The sequence below is a fragment of the Anguilla rostrata genome, chromosome 16, assembly GCF_018555375.3.
Source record: "Anguilla rostrata isolate EN2019 chromosome 16, ASM1855537v3, whole genome shotgun sequence".
Taxonomy (NCBI): domain Eukaryota; kingdom Metazoa; phylum Chordata; class Actinopteri; order Anguilliformes; family Anguillidae; genus Anguilla; species Anguilla rostrata.
Window position 1 is genome coordinate 5,553,064 of NC_057948.1, and position 19,334 is coordinate 5,572,397.

Here is a 19,334-nt window from a genome sequence, read left to right on the forward strand (position 1 = left end):
ACTTGATCTTTGATGAACAGCTCCCTAGGCTGAAACTATAACCGATATTTACGTATATGTACTGCTATATGGGTATGTATAGTACTATAAATTCCTTTTTAATGACCAGTCAATTAAGAAAATCCAACTTTTTAATTAAACATAAAAAGTAATAATTTCACCTTTTCACCATACTGCAGTAAATCTTTAGACATCATATAATTAGGAATGCATGCTCATCACAGGATGAACGATTAAGAGTAGCACGCTTTTGCTGGGTCATTGCATCACAAAACGTTAATGGTAGATAATAGATAATATTTCTGTTTATGAACACACTTGTGATACCACTCATTACCATTCAGTATACACATTCTGAGTTAATTACATTTCTTCCTCTTGGGAGACCATGTGTTATGATGTCATCAGGCATACTGAAGACAACCAATGCTAAATTTATATTTCTAATCCCACATTATCACAGGACCTGCAATATGCCCATCATAATCATCATCTTAATAACCATTACCTTTTCATCACCTGTACAGATGCTGCCTACCTTTTCATTTATTTTATTGATGGTGATGATGATGACGGAAGCTGCAAAGCTCATCGAGAAATTAGTGCAATTTGACATTAATATTTTATAGATTTTTACCATTTGTTTTAAAGAGTGGAAAATAAATGTGAATTGGCTTGGCCTTATATTGGAGTTTTCCATTCCATTATTCCAAATAGTGAATAGTCTACCTAAAAAAAAAAAGAACAGACATTGTTGCATCAATACCTGGAAAGCTTGTCTTCGAGAATGTAGTGGAGTTTGCTGAAAATAATTTTATTGAATTATTTTATAGAATTTTTAAAAGCAGCATGTATAGAATTGAATGGCCATTTTGGAGGAATTGTCCATTATGTAATTTCACATTCATACAATATAAAAAAGCACGACAGTCATGGCATCACTACCTGGAAAGCTGTTCCTCTAGAATGTAGTGGAGTTTGCTGAAAACAGTTTGATTTAATTATTTTATGGAATTTTAATAACAGGGAAATAATATATTTACACCTCATCATGGACTTCACTTCTCTGACCAATAAACTCTAAAATAACATTTGAGCTGTAACCCGTCGAGGGGCAGGCAGATTCTTTTATGTGTATTAGATCGGCCCAGGTTACAGTATGTTAAATTATAAGTTACAGAACTCAAATTCACTTAAACTTTAAACGTCTTGCACTGAAAGTGCGAGTAGAACCTTTCCCCGGTATACAGACATGTCACAAACGCTTTACCGTAAGGTGGAATGAATGGTGCCGATGGCGTGCCGGCAGTGTAATTTTTTATCTCATAAAAAACACGTTTTCAACGTACAAAAATGCCAAGTTACTCACACATACAAGACATACACCGTCTATAACTCATTCATTCAGACTGCCAAAATCCACGCCTGCCAATAAAAGTATTGATATCAAAATGACGCCAAATTACGGTACTACAAACAATATAGGCTATCTTGCCTCGCCGAAATTAAATAAGATGCATTCCAAAGCAATGCTACCCAATATTTCCTCAATCAAGGCGTAACTTAGCGGGATGGCATACCTGCCATCCCAATATTTGTATGCATGTCTTTGCGCGCTCCTGTGTGCGTGACAGAGAGGAGGGTGTACCCGCGTTGCAGTACTATCTTAACGTTGTGCCCTTAAAATAACAATGAAACTGCGAAGTGATTTTAGACCAGTTTTTTTTTTTTGTTTGTTTGTTTGTTTGTTTGTTTGTTTTGTATTATTGTTGTATTGTAGCTAATCAAAATAGCCATAAGCCAACAATGCGCACGACCACTCTTCATTTTGGGCGCAAGTTAATTTTCTATTTTCACAACGTGGCCGCTGGGCGAGAAAACGATAACTGCGTCGGTCTGAAAACTAGCAAAGACGCTTTCGTTCTGGTTGCCGCCGCTCAGCGTTGTGTCAAACTTTTGAGGGGGAAATAGCTGGGTGTTGCCTGTTTTTCTGGGCAGTTGTCCATAGCTGGCTGTTCTTTAAATTTCCACCACATCCTCTTTCTGAGATAGTAGTGTCGTATCACTTTTGTAATTGCAGAGAGGAGCTGAAGCTACAGTCATGGGAGTTGAGGGCTTCCCAAAATGCATAAAATATCTTCTGTTTTTCTGCAATTTCATTTTTTGGGTGAGTTATATTTTTTTGTATAGTTACATTTAATATAACTATAATAAAGTTATATTTATTCTAATATCTTATTTTAGTTTTTTTTTTTTCTTTTGTCAATTTCTTTTTGTCAAAAATTGGACTACTAGGTCCGTATCAAACCGAACATTTCAGTGCAAAAATTCCTCTTTCTCTCAAATGACCAAATTTCTGATATCAAAATCATACTGTACCATATATTGCAATGGCTGTATGCCTGCTGGTCTGTTTGTGTGATAATCATTTTTCTATTCATTGTAATGCTTTTCATCTTTAAATATGAGTTTGGGATTCTACTCCATTGTGCATCAGATGCCTTTCTGTTGTACAAAAGAGAAAAGTTGTTGTTTTTTAACAGTGTCCAGAAATATGAACTATATAATCAAACTGGATTACTGTTATGATTGTACACTGTACATTTATAAAGCAGAAAAGGTGGATGCATCTGTCATTTAAGTGAGAAATAATCAAAATAGCAAAGATTAAGACATTTTTCATATTGTCTTAATCTTGAGATACAGATTCAGTATGTACATGTATGTATGTAATGTGAGGTCTGAAGATATGGGAAGGCTATACACCTATGTTGATTTTTACAAGTGTATAACAGTGCGTAGCCTCTTCTAGAATGGGTCAGAGATGTGTGGTCTGGTTTTGAATTTGACAGACCAAATTATCTTGAGACAGAAAGATAAACTTGAAAAAACTTGTGTTTTTTGAAACCATAGAATATATATATATATATATATATATATATATATATATATATATATATAGCTGTTGCTGGATGGTTTCTCCCTGGTACAAGAATTATTCAGAATAATCTATATAATTACAATTGATTGTGTGACCTGTTCTGTTTCCCTTGAGGGGACAGGGTATAAGTGTTGACTTTCTCCCTCAGTTGTTGGTTTTTGGTGGTCTGTTCTTGGGGGAACGGACCCCAATAGTTCCTTTACAATATTTAACAGCCTGTTTTAAAACCTAAATAAGAAGAGGAATACATTGAAAATTCCTCATAAGCTGCCATGAGTTCCCTGCTGCTCAGATCCCTGTTGTCAGTGATTCAGTCACTCATGTGACGTGGGGAGGCAAGCTGTCCTGGTGTCAGGGCAGCCTGTACGTCTTTAAGTTCCTGCCTTTCTCAGAGTGGCGAGCTTTTCCACGGGCCTGCAGGCATCCTGTTTGCGTTCGAACCCCATCCTGTGTTTATTTTATTGACTTCCTCCCGTTGACCTCACTGCTGAGGTAGCTGTCTTCTGGAGTAAAGAGATATGTGAGACACTCGTTCCGGAAATGGGGGGGGGGGGGGGCGCGGCGGGATAGTGGGGGTGCAACAGACAAATCCCGATATGCCTAGCCCCACTAATGCTTCTGTAATTGCAACACTTGTATGGTGCATGCATTCCCATCCACTGTAACACATATCGGCAAAATATAGCAGGGATGCGTAAAAAGGAAGTGTGGTCACATTTTAATACAATAAAATAGTCTATTGTCACACAAATGAAATGTATACAATGTATGTGGCACCCAGTAAAATTGTTTCAATGATGTGTTTATTTTTGTCGGTTTAGCTAAGAGTAGCTGTGCTAGCTGTCAGTAGCTATAGCCTATTGCAAACACATCCATGCATTATGCTTTCTTAGAGCATAAGAAAGCATAATGCAAACCAAACATGATGAACTTTAACATTAATATTACTTGGCGGCAGTGTTAGACCTACTGTCCTGTAGTGTAGGGGGAAGGGGGTTGGGTAGGTGGGGGGGGGAAAGATTTATCTGCCATTGCTTCAGTTATCCTGTCCTCTGCTTGACAAATTTCCATCCCACACTCCAAATTACAAATTGTTTCGTACAACAGTGTTGGCTTTTGAACATTCAGCTTTTTGATTTTATTGTTGCGCTATTTGTTATTAAAATGTGCCTGCAGTAATCGGTCCACCCCTGCCCCAAACCCCCACCCCCCACCGCCCACCCCCCTCCCCAGCACTTGATGTGAGAGAACGAGGCATTCAGCATTTTATGTTTCTCAAGCACCAATTTATTGGCGGTCGCAGGCTCAAGAAATAACTGCCTTAGCTGTAGGTATTACTTATGCGGTAATAAATCATATTCTGAAACTGAAGTGCAGTGTTAACTGTGCTCTTTTATACACAAACAGGGACAAAATGATAGTTTTCTACTGCCCTGATGTATTTTTATTTTGCTTTGGTATTATTATGTGTGATGGAAGTGCTGTTTTTCCTTGAGTGGAGGTTTCCCTCTGGTCACAAAGTGCATTGAGTCAGTGGTGTTTTGATGTAATTTGCCTACCTCTGTTAGAGGGGTTGAACATCGAATGAAATAATTGAATGAACCGTCTCTAGTGTACTGGTGCAGGTGTGGTGACTGTGTGTTTGGGGGCTTTGCTTCATACTCGCCTATGCTGTCTGACAGCTGTCTGGGGGCGTCATCCTTGGTGTGGCTTTGTGGCTTCGGCACGATGAACAGACCAGTAATTTGCTGTTGCTGCAGTTTGAGGGAAACCCAGCCCCAACTACCTTCTATGTCAGTAAGTACCATCTCCACCTCCTTCTACATGTGTAAGTACCATCTCCACCTCCTTCTACATGTGTAAGTACCGTCTCCACCTCCTTCTACATGTGTAAGTACCATCTCCACCTCCGTCTACATGTGTAAGTACCAGCTCCACCATCTTTTACATGTGTAAGTACCATCTTCACCATCTTTTACATGTGTAAGTTCCAACTCTACCATCTTTTACATGTGTAAGTACCAACTCTACTATCTTTTACTCATGTAAGTACCAACTCCACCATCTTTTACATGTGTAAGTACCAACTCCACCATCTTTTACATGTGTAAATACCAACTTCACCATCTTTTACGTGTAAGTACCAACTTCACCATCTTTTACATGTGTAAGTACCAACTCCACCATCTTTTATCTGTGTAAGCACCAGCTCCGTCTTCTTCTACAACAGTATCATCCCCAACCATCTTCTTCCTCAGTTTCTGTCTCTGTACCTATCAGACAAAGGCAAATAAATATCAAAAAGAAAGGAGCAACTTGTAAACACAATTTTTTTTATTTTTTAGTCAGAGCAAAAGTTAATTGCTTACGATCGATTTGGACGTGGATTTAGGATGCCTTTTGCCTTAGCTCTAAAGCATTCCCAATGAGCCAAAACACACCAGCGGCGCGGTTTCAAATGAAACTGCCGTTTCCTGGAAGCCGGATTCGCAGGGTCCGAATGCTCCTGGCGCTGCGCAGGCGGCGTTGCCGCCATTTCGTCCGCCCCCACGGGGGCGCGGGCGAGAAGGGGATGTTTGTCCCGCCGCGCTCGCTCCGCCCCCCTCGAAGGAAGTGCGGCTTCTTGCCTACGGGGGGCAGGCTTCCTGACTCTCTCCCGAACTGCCCCGCGCGCCGGTCCTGTCTTCCCAACAGCTGTCCCTATTGTTTGGGCTCCGGACTCCGTTTCCCCCGCAGGCCTCAACCTCGCCTCACACTCCTCATGTCTGTTTCTGTGGCTCCGCCCCGCGACCCGTGGTCTCCGTGCGCTCGGGGGGGGGGGGTGAAACCGGTGTTATTGTAGCGGCAGGAATTGGGCAACAGGGGTGCATTTGTCACCCCGCGTGGCAGCTCTTGTCAGTCGAGGTCTTTAAATAGACAGGAAGGCCAGCGTCTTAGGAAAAATTTCAGGAAAAGCCGGCCTTGCGTGGGACCTGGGGAGTGACTGGTGTGTGAACATACTGTATGCGTATTGTGGCACGGGAAGGAGCTTTCACTCTGGGGCTCAGGCCAGGGTTGTCTGTGAAGCGTGTTGTGACTGTCGCTGTGAAATAGGCTATATAAATAAATTTGATTGATGAAATCATCTGGAGAGAGCTAGCTTAAAGACATGAAATGTTCTCTTTTAATGGGATGTTTAAGTCATTGTAAGAAGCACAATGCATGTATCTCTGTGTGTTCTCAGCTAACATCTTCACATCCTTATTTGTCAGTTGTGATTCTGCAATACCTTCTTTCTAGCGGGAGCTTGTCAGAGATTTATATAGCCAGAGAACTTATTCAAAGGAAACTTAACCACTTAGCTCAATATCTCTTTCAAGATAAAGTTTAAAGGATAGAAAAATGGCATTGACGGTCACGTGACTGACCGAGGACAAGTAGCCCACACATGCGTAGACTATTGATTTGGAATGTAATTCGTTGATTTATTGATTAGAACTTAATGACAAGTCGCTGAAGCATGCATGCCAATTTGCATTACACTTTTTGCTTTCTATTCAACAAGAATAGGAGAAACCAGTCAGGGTTTTACATGGTATTTCTTAGGCATTTTTCAGGTATTAAGAACATATTTTTTTACATTTCCAGGTGTATTTTTCCTTTAAGGCTTTTCAGGCTTCATACATTTCATTATTTATTTTTCCTGTCTACTGTGTCTCTCTTTCTTCAATGGTCTCTTCGTTGTAAAATGTACACTGCCATGTGATGCACAACCTCATCTCTGTCCTTTAGGTGTGTACATACTGATTGCTGTAGGTGCTCTGATGATGTTTGTGGGCTTCTTGGGTTGCTATGGTGCTATCCAGGAATCGCAGTGCCTTCTGGGAACGGTGAGTCGTGCGCAGATGAGTGGGGCAAGTTACAGTGTCCCCTGTTTCTTTTTCGGGTGTCCTAATTGTTATTTTCAATGCCTGGAGCTGAGAAATAGCCCCGTAATTGGCTGTGATGAAGTGGATTTGCAGCGTACGGTTTTACAGTATTGACGTATTCCTTTATTCCTCTCTATGCTTTCCCGGGCAGTTCTTCGCCTGTTTAACGATCCTGTTTGCCGGCGAGGTGGCGGCTGGAATCTGGGGATTTATAAACCGGGATACGGTGAGAGAGCTCGAATGCAAAACCAGCACTGGAAACACACAGTCGAGGCCTGCATACTGTTTTCTGTGTGTGCCCTTCGGTTCAACCTACTGAGAACTTACAGGGACCTATACGATGGGCCCTATATAGGGCCCTATACCCAGGAACACAGATCTCTCAGACTTGATGGTGCTGGAGAAATCTTAGAATTGCCACATGGCAAGCAGAAAGATCCATGACAAATTTGTAGCACTTTTTTTTGGGCACACATCATGATTTTTTTTTTTTGATCCTTAAATAATTTCAGGGTAGAGTTTCCTAATTATAGCCATCCACTAGGTGTCATGTTTTCATTTGAGCGAATGGCCATTATGAAATTTGGAAACAGAAAACATCAATGTGGTGCTATATTACTTCTCTCCAATAGAGGGAGCTCAAAGCTTGTGTTATGCTGCCTCTGACAAATACATGTTGGGGTCATACCTGTGTCATCTCTCCAACAGAGAGAACGCAATCCTTTTACACACCAGCACTGTCAGTACTTTTTATAAAAAGCGAACACTTTTGAAATCATATGATCAGAATGTGAGTGTTGTTTCACGGATTTTACTCGCAGAAAAGTGAGGCGAGTGGCCAAACAAAAAAGTTTACCCTCTTTAAAAATGTAAATTTAGATGGCTGGCAACCCCAAGACTCTGATATGACCAAGCCCCTCTCCTTGAATTTGTGCCGATGAGGTCCATATACGAGAGTGCTTTTGACAACAGTTTAAAAAATGTCCAGCCTAGATTGATACATATTAAAATATTAGAAATATTACATTTCAGCTGATTAAAGTTTGGGCAACCCTGAAAAAAGTGCATTCTGTAATGAAGGAATCAAGGAAGAGCAGACGGTGCCTGACCACACAAAACAGGTCATGTTTCATTCTAAAAATAATGAATACAAAATAATCATCTCTTGAGTATTTTGGTTTGTTTGTTTTTGAGAAAAGTGAAGCGCAATATCCGTTAAACTTCTAATCTAATTTTTATGGCCTAACTTACACTGCACGGCTTTATCCGCAGGTAGCATTTAGAGAATCCCTGCTTTTCGATTTACACTTCCCCAGACTACGCATTTGTGTCGTATCCTACACAGTACAGTACTTCATATTAGGTATCAACTCAATGTGTTCAGTGTGTAACAATTCCCATTCCAGGCCTGTTTGCGGCTGCTCAGCCTATTTTCCTCCAATGCACTCTTATAGGCCAAGTGACATCACCACGGATATGTCAGCTGGCTACTGCGAACAGACGCGGTCATAGGCTGAAGTAGGACGTTTCAGCTGAGCCCCCAGTTAATTGGTTAATTAATTATGTCGCTTTGAGTAAAATGCATGAATCCTTTTTAGGTACAGTTTACAGCATGTTCGGTCGAGAGGAACACCTCCACCATTGAAGCGCTCTCCGTTTCAGATCTCAAAGGAGCTGATTACCTTTTATGACGCTGCGTATGACAAGGCCATCAGCGACCCAAAGAGCAAGCAGGCAGCAACCACAGTTCTGACGGCCTTCCACAAAATGGTAAGTAATCCTTATCATGTGCTCTTGTGAAAAGGCCTGCTGACACCTTGTCCTCTGAAAACAATTTTTACAGAGAAAAGAGAAAATTTAATGACATAAACTGGATAAAAAGGAAAAATGCCCACTGTATGAATACCAATAACCAAACCGGTTGCATGTTCAAGTGCTCTTCAGAAAACTAAAAATGTTGTCGAAACCAAGTATGGCCATAGTGCTCTGACACGGTTCTTATTTTTAAAAGGCAGAAAACACTGCCATTTTGCTAGTGTGTTATTTAACAGAGCTCAAGTACTGTTGTTAGTCCTCAGCCACCACTTCCATCGATCCATTGAATCTGAATGAAATGCAGTTGGAAATAAAGGCCATGCGTGGCATTGCAAGGTTTCATTTTCCTTGTCCTTCCAGCTTTTTCAGCTCTTAGTATTTTTTGAATATAAGCAATAGACACACACACACACACAATCACAGACTGACTGAAAAGGGGAGTAGGGAGGAGGTGACTGACATGCGACTCTATTTCCCCGTTAAGCTTCACTGCTGTGGAAAGAGTGACTTCTTGGAAGTGCATAAGGAAGTATCTGATCTGTGCGAGAAGACACCTTCACAAGACAAGCCAGCGGTAAGTCCCCACGTCTGATGCGCTGTAGGCCCTTCAGCTCAACGTTTGCATCTCGGCGCTCAGCGCATGCCCTCATCGGGAGTGAATTGCACCGCTTACAGTTCAGTTTCACATTAGCGTCCCTATTAGCGTCAGCGTTCGCCTTGACGACCGCTAGTCTTCCTGGGTTCCTCGCGCGTAAAGCCGTTCGTCACAAAAACAAAAGCAAAATCTAAATTAAAAACATGAACACAAGAGACTAAACCAAAGAGAATACAACATTTTATCACATAACCATAATATCATATTCCAATAAATGATATTATACTATGCTCAACATTATGAAATACATTCACTCGACTCAATGGAAAAATGCATTCTACTGCTGTGTACTAGTCAGCGAGCTAGCAACCAGCTCAACGTCTCATTGCATTCTTTTTCAACGTGTTTATGTTTTTTATTTGCATTCTTTGGGTAGGTAGTGAATACTATTCTGATATAACCCTGTAGATGACGGTGTCGTTAAGCAGATTTGTCCTTGATCTAGGGAGAACCAAGTGACCTGCACAAGCAGTATGTGACCTATAATGATGCAAACTGCTTCTGTAAAGTGTTCCGAGGAGAACTGCACTTTAATACATTCCAGAAGAACCTCGATGCTCAGTTTATGTTTCTCCTCAACTGCTAACCATGACAGGCTTTCATGCATTAGTTCTACATGTGTTTTAATGGAGCAGTTAAGGGCCTGTTTTGTGGCCTTGTTTTGCACATGCTGCAAGTTATTCTTGGCTGCACACGAATCAAAAGTACTGCAGATTATACTGGATTAATGATTGGATAAAAATGCCTCAGAGTGGTAACTTGGTGTAAAACAGCTTTTGGTTTTACCCAGAGTGCATTTATATAGCTCTATATTCTCCTGAAGCGATTCAGTTTAAGTCCCTTGTTCCAAGGTGTTCTTGTTATTAGGAGAATAACAAACAAGCCAATAGGGGCAGTGCACATTGTAGTACAGTGTGGGTAAGATACTGGTACAGCGGCTAAAGCCTTTCATTGGTTAGCTATGGGGGTGGATACTCTGGGTAGTGAGGAGAAATCGGGTCTAAATTAGAGACTGTAGAAAGCGGGACCAGGGTTCTTGGAAAGGCTGGATCTTATCTTTTAGGGTTGCAGTTTGTACTGTAGAGTGTTCTGTTAATAGCTTGAACCATTGGGTCATGGATAGTTTTGTTCTGTCCTTCCAATTGAGGAAAATAACCCTTAGCCATTATTAATGATATTAATTTTTGAGTTGTGAGGTTGTGGAGTAGCAATGAGACCATTGGGCAAAGAGGAATATTGAGGTCAGGGATCCCAGACAGCTTGTTCAGGACACCCAACCAGAATGATTGAATATATGGACAGTACCATAGGACATAAAAGTAATTGTCTTTCGAGTTGGACCAGTGCCTGCTGGCGGCAGATGGGTTCCCCCTCTGAGTCCGGTTCTGCTCAAGGTTTCTTCCTGCTATCAGTCAGGGAGGTTTTCCTTGCCACTGTTGCCCTTGGCTTACTCTTTGGGGGCCGGTTCTCTGTAAAGCTGCTTTGTGACAAAGCTCCTTTGTTAAAAGAGCTATACAAATAAAAATTGATTGATAGATTGAATTGAATTTGGGTAATGTTTGGGAATTGCAGGTCATGGAGAATGTGTCACTGAATTTGGTCACTGTTGCACTGAATGTCACTGTTGTATGTTAAGGTTCTGAAGCACATTCTGTTGGTGTCGATACACATTGTCTTGGGTTGAGAGAAGTTTGTAGATTTGTGGCAATTTGTTTGAGAAACTTGAGTTTTTGATAGATGGGTGGGGTGACTATGAATGTTGTCAGTGTCAAGTGTCTTAGGCCTTTATTTGACACTGAAAGTGCAGCGCTGTATCTGTTTTGGAGGAGGTTGAAGGTCATGAACAAACCACCACTGAAAATGTCTTTCTGGCTGTTTACTCTTCACTTTTTCCCATATTGAGAAAATGAAAAGTTTTTATTGGTTAACATGGGCTTATGTGAGGGCAAAGGGAGAAGGGGCATAGTGAAAAATTTTATTTGCTTTCCAGCAGGCAGTCAGCGTTGCCCTGATGGTATTGGTTGGACAGCAGTGGTGGTTTTTTTGTGCTTTTGTCTATGAAGGGTAGATCCTTGATGGGCAGTTCTGGGGGTCATTGACTGGTCCATCTCTAGCCATGGTGGGGTTGTTTCGTAAGTCCAGTTTAGACTGTGCTGTGACTGGGCAGAGAGGAAGTAGCACATTAGGTTTTTAGTCTCCTGTAATGTGGGGCTGAAGTAGACCCATGGCAGCAGGTGAGTGGAATATCTGGCCAATCAGTGACACTGATTAATTAATTAAATATCGAGTAGAAAGCAGAACCAACAGTACTACAGGCTTTAAGGGCCAGATATTGAAACTGTGTTATGTAGTTGTCCAATGACCATGATACGCACTTTTGTACGTCGCTTTGGATAAAAGTGTCTGCTAAATAAATGTAATGTAATTATATGAGTATACATAACTAGGGGCCTTGTAATTCTGCTCTCAAAATTTCACATGCACATGTGAGAAATATGTATCTGCCTCTGATGCCATTTTGTCTCCTGGCCACATATTCCCCTTGATCTTATCATGATTACAATACAGTTGGTGTACATTGATGAATACTAGAATGGCAACTGGGATTGGGGAACTACTCAAGTCACAAGACTTTCCAATTCAGTCAGCAACATGGGCAGTACACTATGATCACAGATTTAGTGCATCCATTTAGTGTATTTGTCTGGCTTACTGGTCTTGATCAAAGCTTGGGAAATGTATTATGAGTAGGCAATGGATAGGATTGGGGTTTAGTTTGACACTGAACATCTGTTGCTGCCATTATTTTAATAAAGATCATTTTCCGTTGAATTTGAGAATAGTGCTTTTTTTTCCCATTTCCCACACTTAACTCTTCAGTTCCTGATAAATAAAAGGAAATGGATTGTGTTAATTATTGTGTTTTCTCCACGGTAAATAAAATGTCCTATGTTCCCTCAGAACTGCCATACCCGACTGCAAGAACTTTTCTCTCATAAGATATACTTGATTGGGATCTCAGCCCTTGTCGTCACCGTCATTATGGTGGGTATCACTTCATATGTATATTTTCAGTTTATGAGATGAATGCAATAGCAGTGGGGCTGTTTGTGTGTCGTGTTTTTCCCCAGTGGAAGAAAGTAGGCTTGAGGCCTCCCTTTCTGTGAATTCTTGTAAAATTTCTAGAGAGATATCTTACCCCTTAAACACACACACACACACACACACAATACAGGTGCTTTCATGTTAAAATGAATTCCAGCAGTCAGGATATTGGCTTAAATATGCTGCTGCAGAGCAGCTATATTTGAATGCAGAGTACAGCCATATAGTTTGTATAACAAAAAACAGATCTTACGAATATACAACCGCTACGACAAGTACAATGGAAGCAGGAAGGAAAGACGGACAAATGTAAACACCAGGCGGCACAGGGGAAAGGGGGTGAAAGGGAGTGAGCAAAACAGTCAACATAGCACGCAAAGTCACTGCGCTCATTTCCCCCACCACCGCAAATATCTGGAAAATGTGCCACACGGTGTATGCATCCACTGCCCATGCTGCCTGGAGGGAAATTCTAACAGCTAGACAAACTCAGACAGAAGACCAGTTAATAACACTAGCAAGTTAATACTGATTCACAAACAACACAGAAAACACCAAATTATCCAAAACAAAACAAGTAGTGTATCCCAACCAAACGAGCTCCTATCGGCCGGACTGCTGTTAAAATTCAGTAATACATATCAACAATTAATACATTGGCAGTTTTAAATGTTCATATATCATCAATGTCTCTCATGCCTCTTAATGCCCTTAAGCACCCATTCTTGTTAATATCGGGGTGACATAGCTCAGGAGGTAAGACCGATTGTCTGGCAGTTGGAGGGTTGCCGGTTCAAACCCCGCCCTGGGCATGTCGAAGTGTCCTTGAGCAAGACACCTAATCCCTAACTGCTCTGGCAAATGAGAGGCATCAATTGTAAAGCGCTTTGGATAAAAGCGCTATATAAATGCAGTCCATTTACCAGTCACCACCAATCACCCTATCATGAAAACAACAAAAGAGAAGTTATGTTTAAATGTGAATGTGAAACACAGAAAGTTTTGTTTAAAATGGTAATGCATTGCTTCAGGTTACTGTAGGTCAGTTACAGCTCCCCAACAAAATACAAAAGATCAAAGTTAATGTAAAACCTTTAAAACCCAAAAACATGAACTTTGCTGCAAAGCAGCGAGCTTAACTTCTTGTACTGCACAAAATATACACAGGAAATGATGACCAGTTTCCTGCCTCGTGTTACCAATTTGCTATCATACGATTTGCTCAATGGGCTGACAAGTCATGCCAGCCTAAGCTGTCTAGGAAGGTCCTACTGACTGCCTACTACATTCTGTACTTCAATCATCTGGGTGAAAAATACTCTGTGTGTAGCCTGTACCCCAAGCTTGAAAGGCCTCGTGCCCCTCGCTCGAACACAGATATCCAAAACTTCTCTCCTGGAGGGTCACCTTTTCTCCTTTTAACGCTGGTCTCTGAAACGCCTGTCCATGGGTTGTCTTGACTTTGTAGTTAAACCGCGTTGTAAATGAAGAATTTGAGCGCTGAAACACCATGACGACCAGCAGACACCATGGTGGTTCAGGACTGGAGCTTGAGATCCCTGCTCTAACCCCTCTCTGCATTGTTCTTCTCCAGATCTTTGAGATGGTCTTCAGCATGGTGTTGTGCTGTGCGATCCGCAACAGCTCCTCATACTGAAGCTGATGTCAAAGCCAATGGCCTGAGGGTGCCGTGACTCCAGGAGCAGCCGGGCTGACCGAGATTCTTCTGTTTTGTGTTTCCAAAGAATTCCTTCTGCATTTGCTTGCACATTCAGCATCGGTTTTTATTAAATCTACAGACACCAATTGTGCTGAAGTGCCAGTCATTCTTTATCACAGATCTACAGACACTAATTGTTTAAGTGCCAGTCATTCTTTATCACAGATCTACAGACACTAATTGTTTAAGTGGCAATCACTCTTTAAAAAATTTTTTACAGACACTAATTGTGTTTAAGTGCCTGAGTCATTCCTTATAACAGATCTACAGAGACCAAATATGCTTAAGTACCAGTCATTCTTTATAACAGATCTACAGACACTAACTGTGCTAGAGTCAAAATGCTAGAGTCATTCCTTGCAACAGATCTACGGACACTAACTGTGTTTAAGTGCTAGAGTCATTCTTTGCAAAAGATCCACAGACACTAAGTGTATTTAAGTGCTAGAGTCATTCTTTGCAACAGATCTACAGACACGAATTGTGTTTAAATGCTAGTCATTCTTTGCAACAGATCTACTGACATAAGGGGTGACATTATATTTGGTGGTCGAGTGATCATCTGGCAATCGTTTCAATCCCTGGCCCCTGGGCAAAAAGAGTCCAAAAGAGTCCTTTAGCAGGAAAACCCTGTGTGTGTGTGTGTGTGTGTGTGTGTGTGTGTGTGCGTGTGTGTGTGTGTGAGTGTGCGTGTGTGTGTGCGTGTGTGTGTGTGTGTGTGTGTGTGTGTGAGTGTGTGTGCGTGTGTGTGTGTGTGTGTGTGTGTGTGTGTGTGTGTGTGTGTGTGTGTGTGTGTGAGTGTGTGTGCCCTTGTGCGTGTGTGTGTGTGTGTGTTTGCTTGGAAAAGCACTCCATTGCAGTCCATTTTACCATTTGCTAATTGTGTTGAAATGCTAGAGCATTTTATAACAGATCTGCAAAATTGTCACAGTCATGCTTTACGACAAATCTACAGACACAAATGTGTTGCAGTCATAGAGCCTTTCTTTAGAACAGATTTATTTACAGTAATTGGGTTTCAGTACTCAAACATCCCTCTGGAATTGTTTGCACTCTTGACAATGAAAGGGTTTAAAGTTAGTGCCCTGCCGAGCACATCGATCCAGACACCAAACTGTAAGGATTTAAAATCAGTGACAGGGACTAAGAGGCCAAGTGATTAAGAAGATTAGGAAGTTTATTTAGATGTGTTTTGCAATGAGGAAAACCAAGTTTATCTGACTCAATAAATATGTATTGTGGAAGTTTGTGCGAATACGGGTTTGCGTATACATGTATTGACTGGGGTGTGCTGAAATGGTGGGTGGCAAGACTTGTACCCCGGAGAGCAAGACTATCCACTGCTGCCAGGCATTCATGTAATTGTTCTCTGACACTAAGACCTTCTATCCTGGCAGGTAAAGGTGCTACTCATCCGAGAATCTTGCAAATAATGTCACACCATGAATGGTGACTTTAACCTGTAAAATGTGTTTGTACCAAATCTAACTATCTAAATATCCCGGACTATGACCCCTCTATTATTTATATGAAATAACACTAGGGCCAATCTGGACACGGACTCGAACAAGCTATCCCAGAGCAGCTGCACTTCCGGCTAGTGTAACTATCAATATGCCCAGGAGGTAACTCGATTACGGTGTTACCCCTAAACCATATAAGAGGCCAATACATTTACTGGTCCTCGCAGAGATGCACACCCGGGTCAGCGTAGATGCAAACCGTGTATGTTAGATGCACTGAAAAGGAAAAACAGTTTATTATGATTATGACCGTTGACATTAACCGAAGATAGGCAGTTAGAGGTAAATATTGCATTAGCAAAACAAGACAAATAAACAAAAGACATACAAAGACAAAGAAAAGAAATACAAAGAGATGAATGATGCATGCAGAAATGATAAAATACTTATATAAAAAGACTACGGTACCAGGCGAACTGACAAGCAGATTCACCTTCCACGGTGGTACCAGGAGAACTGTTAAGTAGATTCTTCCCTTAAGTGCAATCCTGAGCAAGCCTTCCACACCCCACAGCTCCCTCGGTTTGCCCAAATAAGGTCTGGACACAAACACCCTCCACACCACCAAGAGAGCCCCCACCCCCTACTACTTTCCTCAATGGAACATACTCCCCGTCCGCTGTAGACACAGGGGAACTATTAAAATCCAGTGACAGTGAAGAGATACTTTATACGATGGCACGTGATCCTATGATTTTATCTGTCTCTAAGATACTTTTCTATGGAGGCCCAAGGTGGTGGTCTTTCTATAATCCAAACACATGTGTAGGCCATACATACCTGGGATAAACCTCCCTATACCAACTTATAAGAGCCCAGTGTGCCTGTCTGCACATACAGTATCCCCCGCAGTATTCACAGTCCACCACATTTATCACACTATTCCCAGTCATTTACATGCACATACATATAGAGGGTATGCATTGACGTCACTTTCTCACTGGAATACGCCCCCTCAGTCGGGACTGAGTGGCAAACCATGCTGCGACATGGCTGCCTTTAGCCATGTAGAGGAAACTGCAAAACCGGGCATAAAACAAACGATTATCTGTTTAAATTAAAGAGACAGGAAGAATTAGGAGGAGAGAGAGGGAGAGGGAGAGACGTGTGACAAAGGTCGGTGGTCGGATTCGAACCAATTCGATTTCAGCATCAAGCTTTTCAAGGTATGTTGGATTTTTGGGTGAAATCATGCCTTAAGTTGTGTACTGTATTGACTACTCATCAATTAAATATTTAGCATATTTCATTTATATTCTGTGTAACTGTAAAGTTTTGTCAGCATTTATTAAAAAAACATCCATGATGATGAGCCTTGTGTTCTACAAACAAAGGGGGGATGGTTAGATAGTGTTAGCTAGCCAAGTATATAAATTATTAAGATATGATTTTACCTAAAAATACAACATACCTGACACAAAACAACAACCGCAAATCCATGTTTCGGTGCCTGGATTCGAGTTGTTTCTGCGAATTGCAGCGATGCATCGCTTCTCTTCTTTAGCTTTCGGCAGTCTGTAAAAAGATAGCTCCAATTTCTTGTTGAATGTCCATGGACCACTGGTTCTTTGTTAAGTTGTAAGGATCACTGTTGAGTCCAACTGGCTTTAATTTAAACAGATAATCGTTTGTTTTATGCCCGGTTTTGCAGTTTCCTCTACTAAAGGCAGCCATGTCGCAGCATGTTTTGCCACTCAGTGCCGACTGAGGGGGCGTATTCCGGTGGGAAAGTGACGTCAATGCATACCAATGCATTTGGGTCCAGACCTTATTTGGGTAAACCAAGGGAGCTGTGGGGTGTGGAAGGCTTGCTCAGGATTGCATTTAAGGGAAGTCCAAACATTCAGGGAGAATCTACTTAACAGTTCTCTTCAGCTCCCGCTGCGCCTCCTGTGCACTGCTGTATGTACGGGCCCCCGTGTCCCAGTGGATCTGCATATTCCTGTATGGTGTCTGGAAGCGAATCCCCTTTTCCTTTTCCTTTAGGGCTTTCTTTATCCCATTGCATTCCCTACGCTTCTTGACTATCTCAGTCGCGTAATCATGGTCGAAACAGAAAGTTCTGTTGCCCCTGTTCCCTTTTTCCAAGCTTCTCCCGGTATCTTCTCCTCGGTTGTAGACTCCTGGAAGTTGATAATAAAAGGTCTCGGTTGGGCTTCGGGTCGGGGGCTTCTGTGTCAGGGACTGCTGAGCGCGCTGTATTCTCAGATCCAGATAAATGGTAAATGGACTGCATTTATATAGCGCTTTTATCCAAAGCGCTTTACACTTGATGCCTCTCATTCCTCAGAGCAGTTAGCGGTTAGGTGTCTTGCTCAAGGACACTTCGACACGCCCAGGGTGGGGTTTGAACCGGCAACCCTCCGACTGCCTGACAATCGTTCTTACCTCCTGAGCTATGTCGCCCCCAGGTCGTGTGGTGCTGATAATTCACTTCTGAGGAGTTTCTCGATAGACCGTGGAGCCGAGTTTCCCTCATCTCCCCCTGCCACTCCAAAGATGCGTACATTGTTTTTCTTGGACCGGGACTCTAAGTCCGTTAGTGTTTGCTGCAGGGCTCTTTGCTGGTCCAGGCAGGTGCAGAGCGCCTCGGTCGCCTCCACAGCCCACCCCTCCACCTGCTCCACACGGGTCTCCGCTTCTCCGACTCGGTCGGACAGACTCTGCATTTCCGACACAAGGTTGTCAAGTTTGCCATTGATTTCTTGTCCCAGGTGATTTATTTTCTGTCTCAGGCAGTCGTTGTCTCCCTTGAGATCAGCTTTCAGCTCCTTTATCGCCCTAATTATGTCTTCAGAGTCCACTCCTCTGGCCTTCGTCGGCTTCCCTTTGATTATTAGCAAGCTCCTCTACGCTGTTGCTAGCTTTCACCACCGAGGCATTTTCTTCTTGAGTTCTTGGCATTTTTTCTTCTCTTTTATGGCCTTTAGTGTTCCCTTTCCCACTCATCTGCCCCTTCCGCTGGTGAATGTCGAGCATTCAAGTTATTAAATGGGAAAATTACAATAAATCTGGGAGCGCGGTTTCGCCGTGCGTCTAACTACTCCATTGATCAAACCGGAAGTCCCTTCTGTGGCTATTTTAGAAATAATCCTCACTTGGTTCTGCCTTCATTGGCTTTCTGTTGGTTCATGTTGGTTAGTGGACAAGCCTATCTTCCAAATACCGCTCTCATCTCTGCCACCATCAGACCTTTGGTAGGTAGTTAATTTTTCATTTTTATGGTGTAATTGAATTGTTTACCTTCAGATCTTTATTCTATAGTTATGAAATATTGCCAGAAAATGTATATCCTTTAAAGGTAACTTGATGTCAATGAAGTTAGCTGACAAACTATCTAGCAGCATACAAATCAAACTAAATTAGCAAGCTACCTAATGTTACTTGTTTGTGTGTATTTTAATGCATGGTAGATAAATTATAATTCTATTTACAGAAGCTATGTTGAAAAAACTCAGAGGCATTGTCATCATTGCATTTTAAAGCATTTTAAGTTACTGAAAGCTTCTGAAAAGTTACTGAAAACTTAGATGTAGCCGTGAGAGAGAACTTAAAACATGCTAATTCACCGTTCTTTTACCTCTGGGACCGCACTTTTCCAGAACCTTGGGCAGCAACCGAACGTGAAAGCCAAGGCCGCAAAATACGTGCGCATGTGCAAGAATTT

At 41.9% G+C, this 19,334-nt stretch overlaps 1 protein-coding gene across 2 annotated transcripts; it reads left to right on the forward strand.

Moving 5' to 3' along the window:
• Positions 1-1,983: 1,983 nt before the first annotated feature.
• On the forward strand, positions 1,984-14,230 carry LOC135241740 (CD81 antigen-like). 2 transcript variants are annotated; one of them, XM_064312371.1, is made up of 8 exons: positions 1,985-2,167; positions 4,624-4,738; positions 6,713-6,810; positions 7,001-7,075; positions 8,512-8,619; positions 9,149-9,238; positions 12,281-12,364; positions 14,019-14,230. In XM_064312371.1, the coding sequence occupies exons 1-8, from the start codon at positions 2,102-2,104 to the stop codon at positions 14,079-14,081; spliced, it is 699 nt and encodes a 232-aa protein (XP_064168441.1). In that variant the 5' UTR covers positions 1,985-2,101; the 3' UTR covers positions 14,082-14,230. The 2 variants fall into 2 exon arrangements, with proteins under 2 accessions (XP_064168442.1, XP_064168441.1); XM_064312372.1 differs by lacking the exon at positions 4,624-4,738 and having other exon boundaries at positions 1,984-2,167.
• Positions 14,231-19,334: the final 5,104 nt, after the last annotated feature.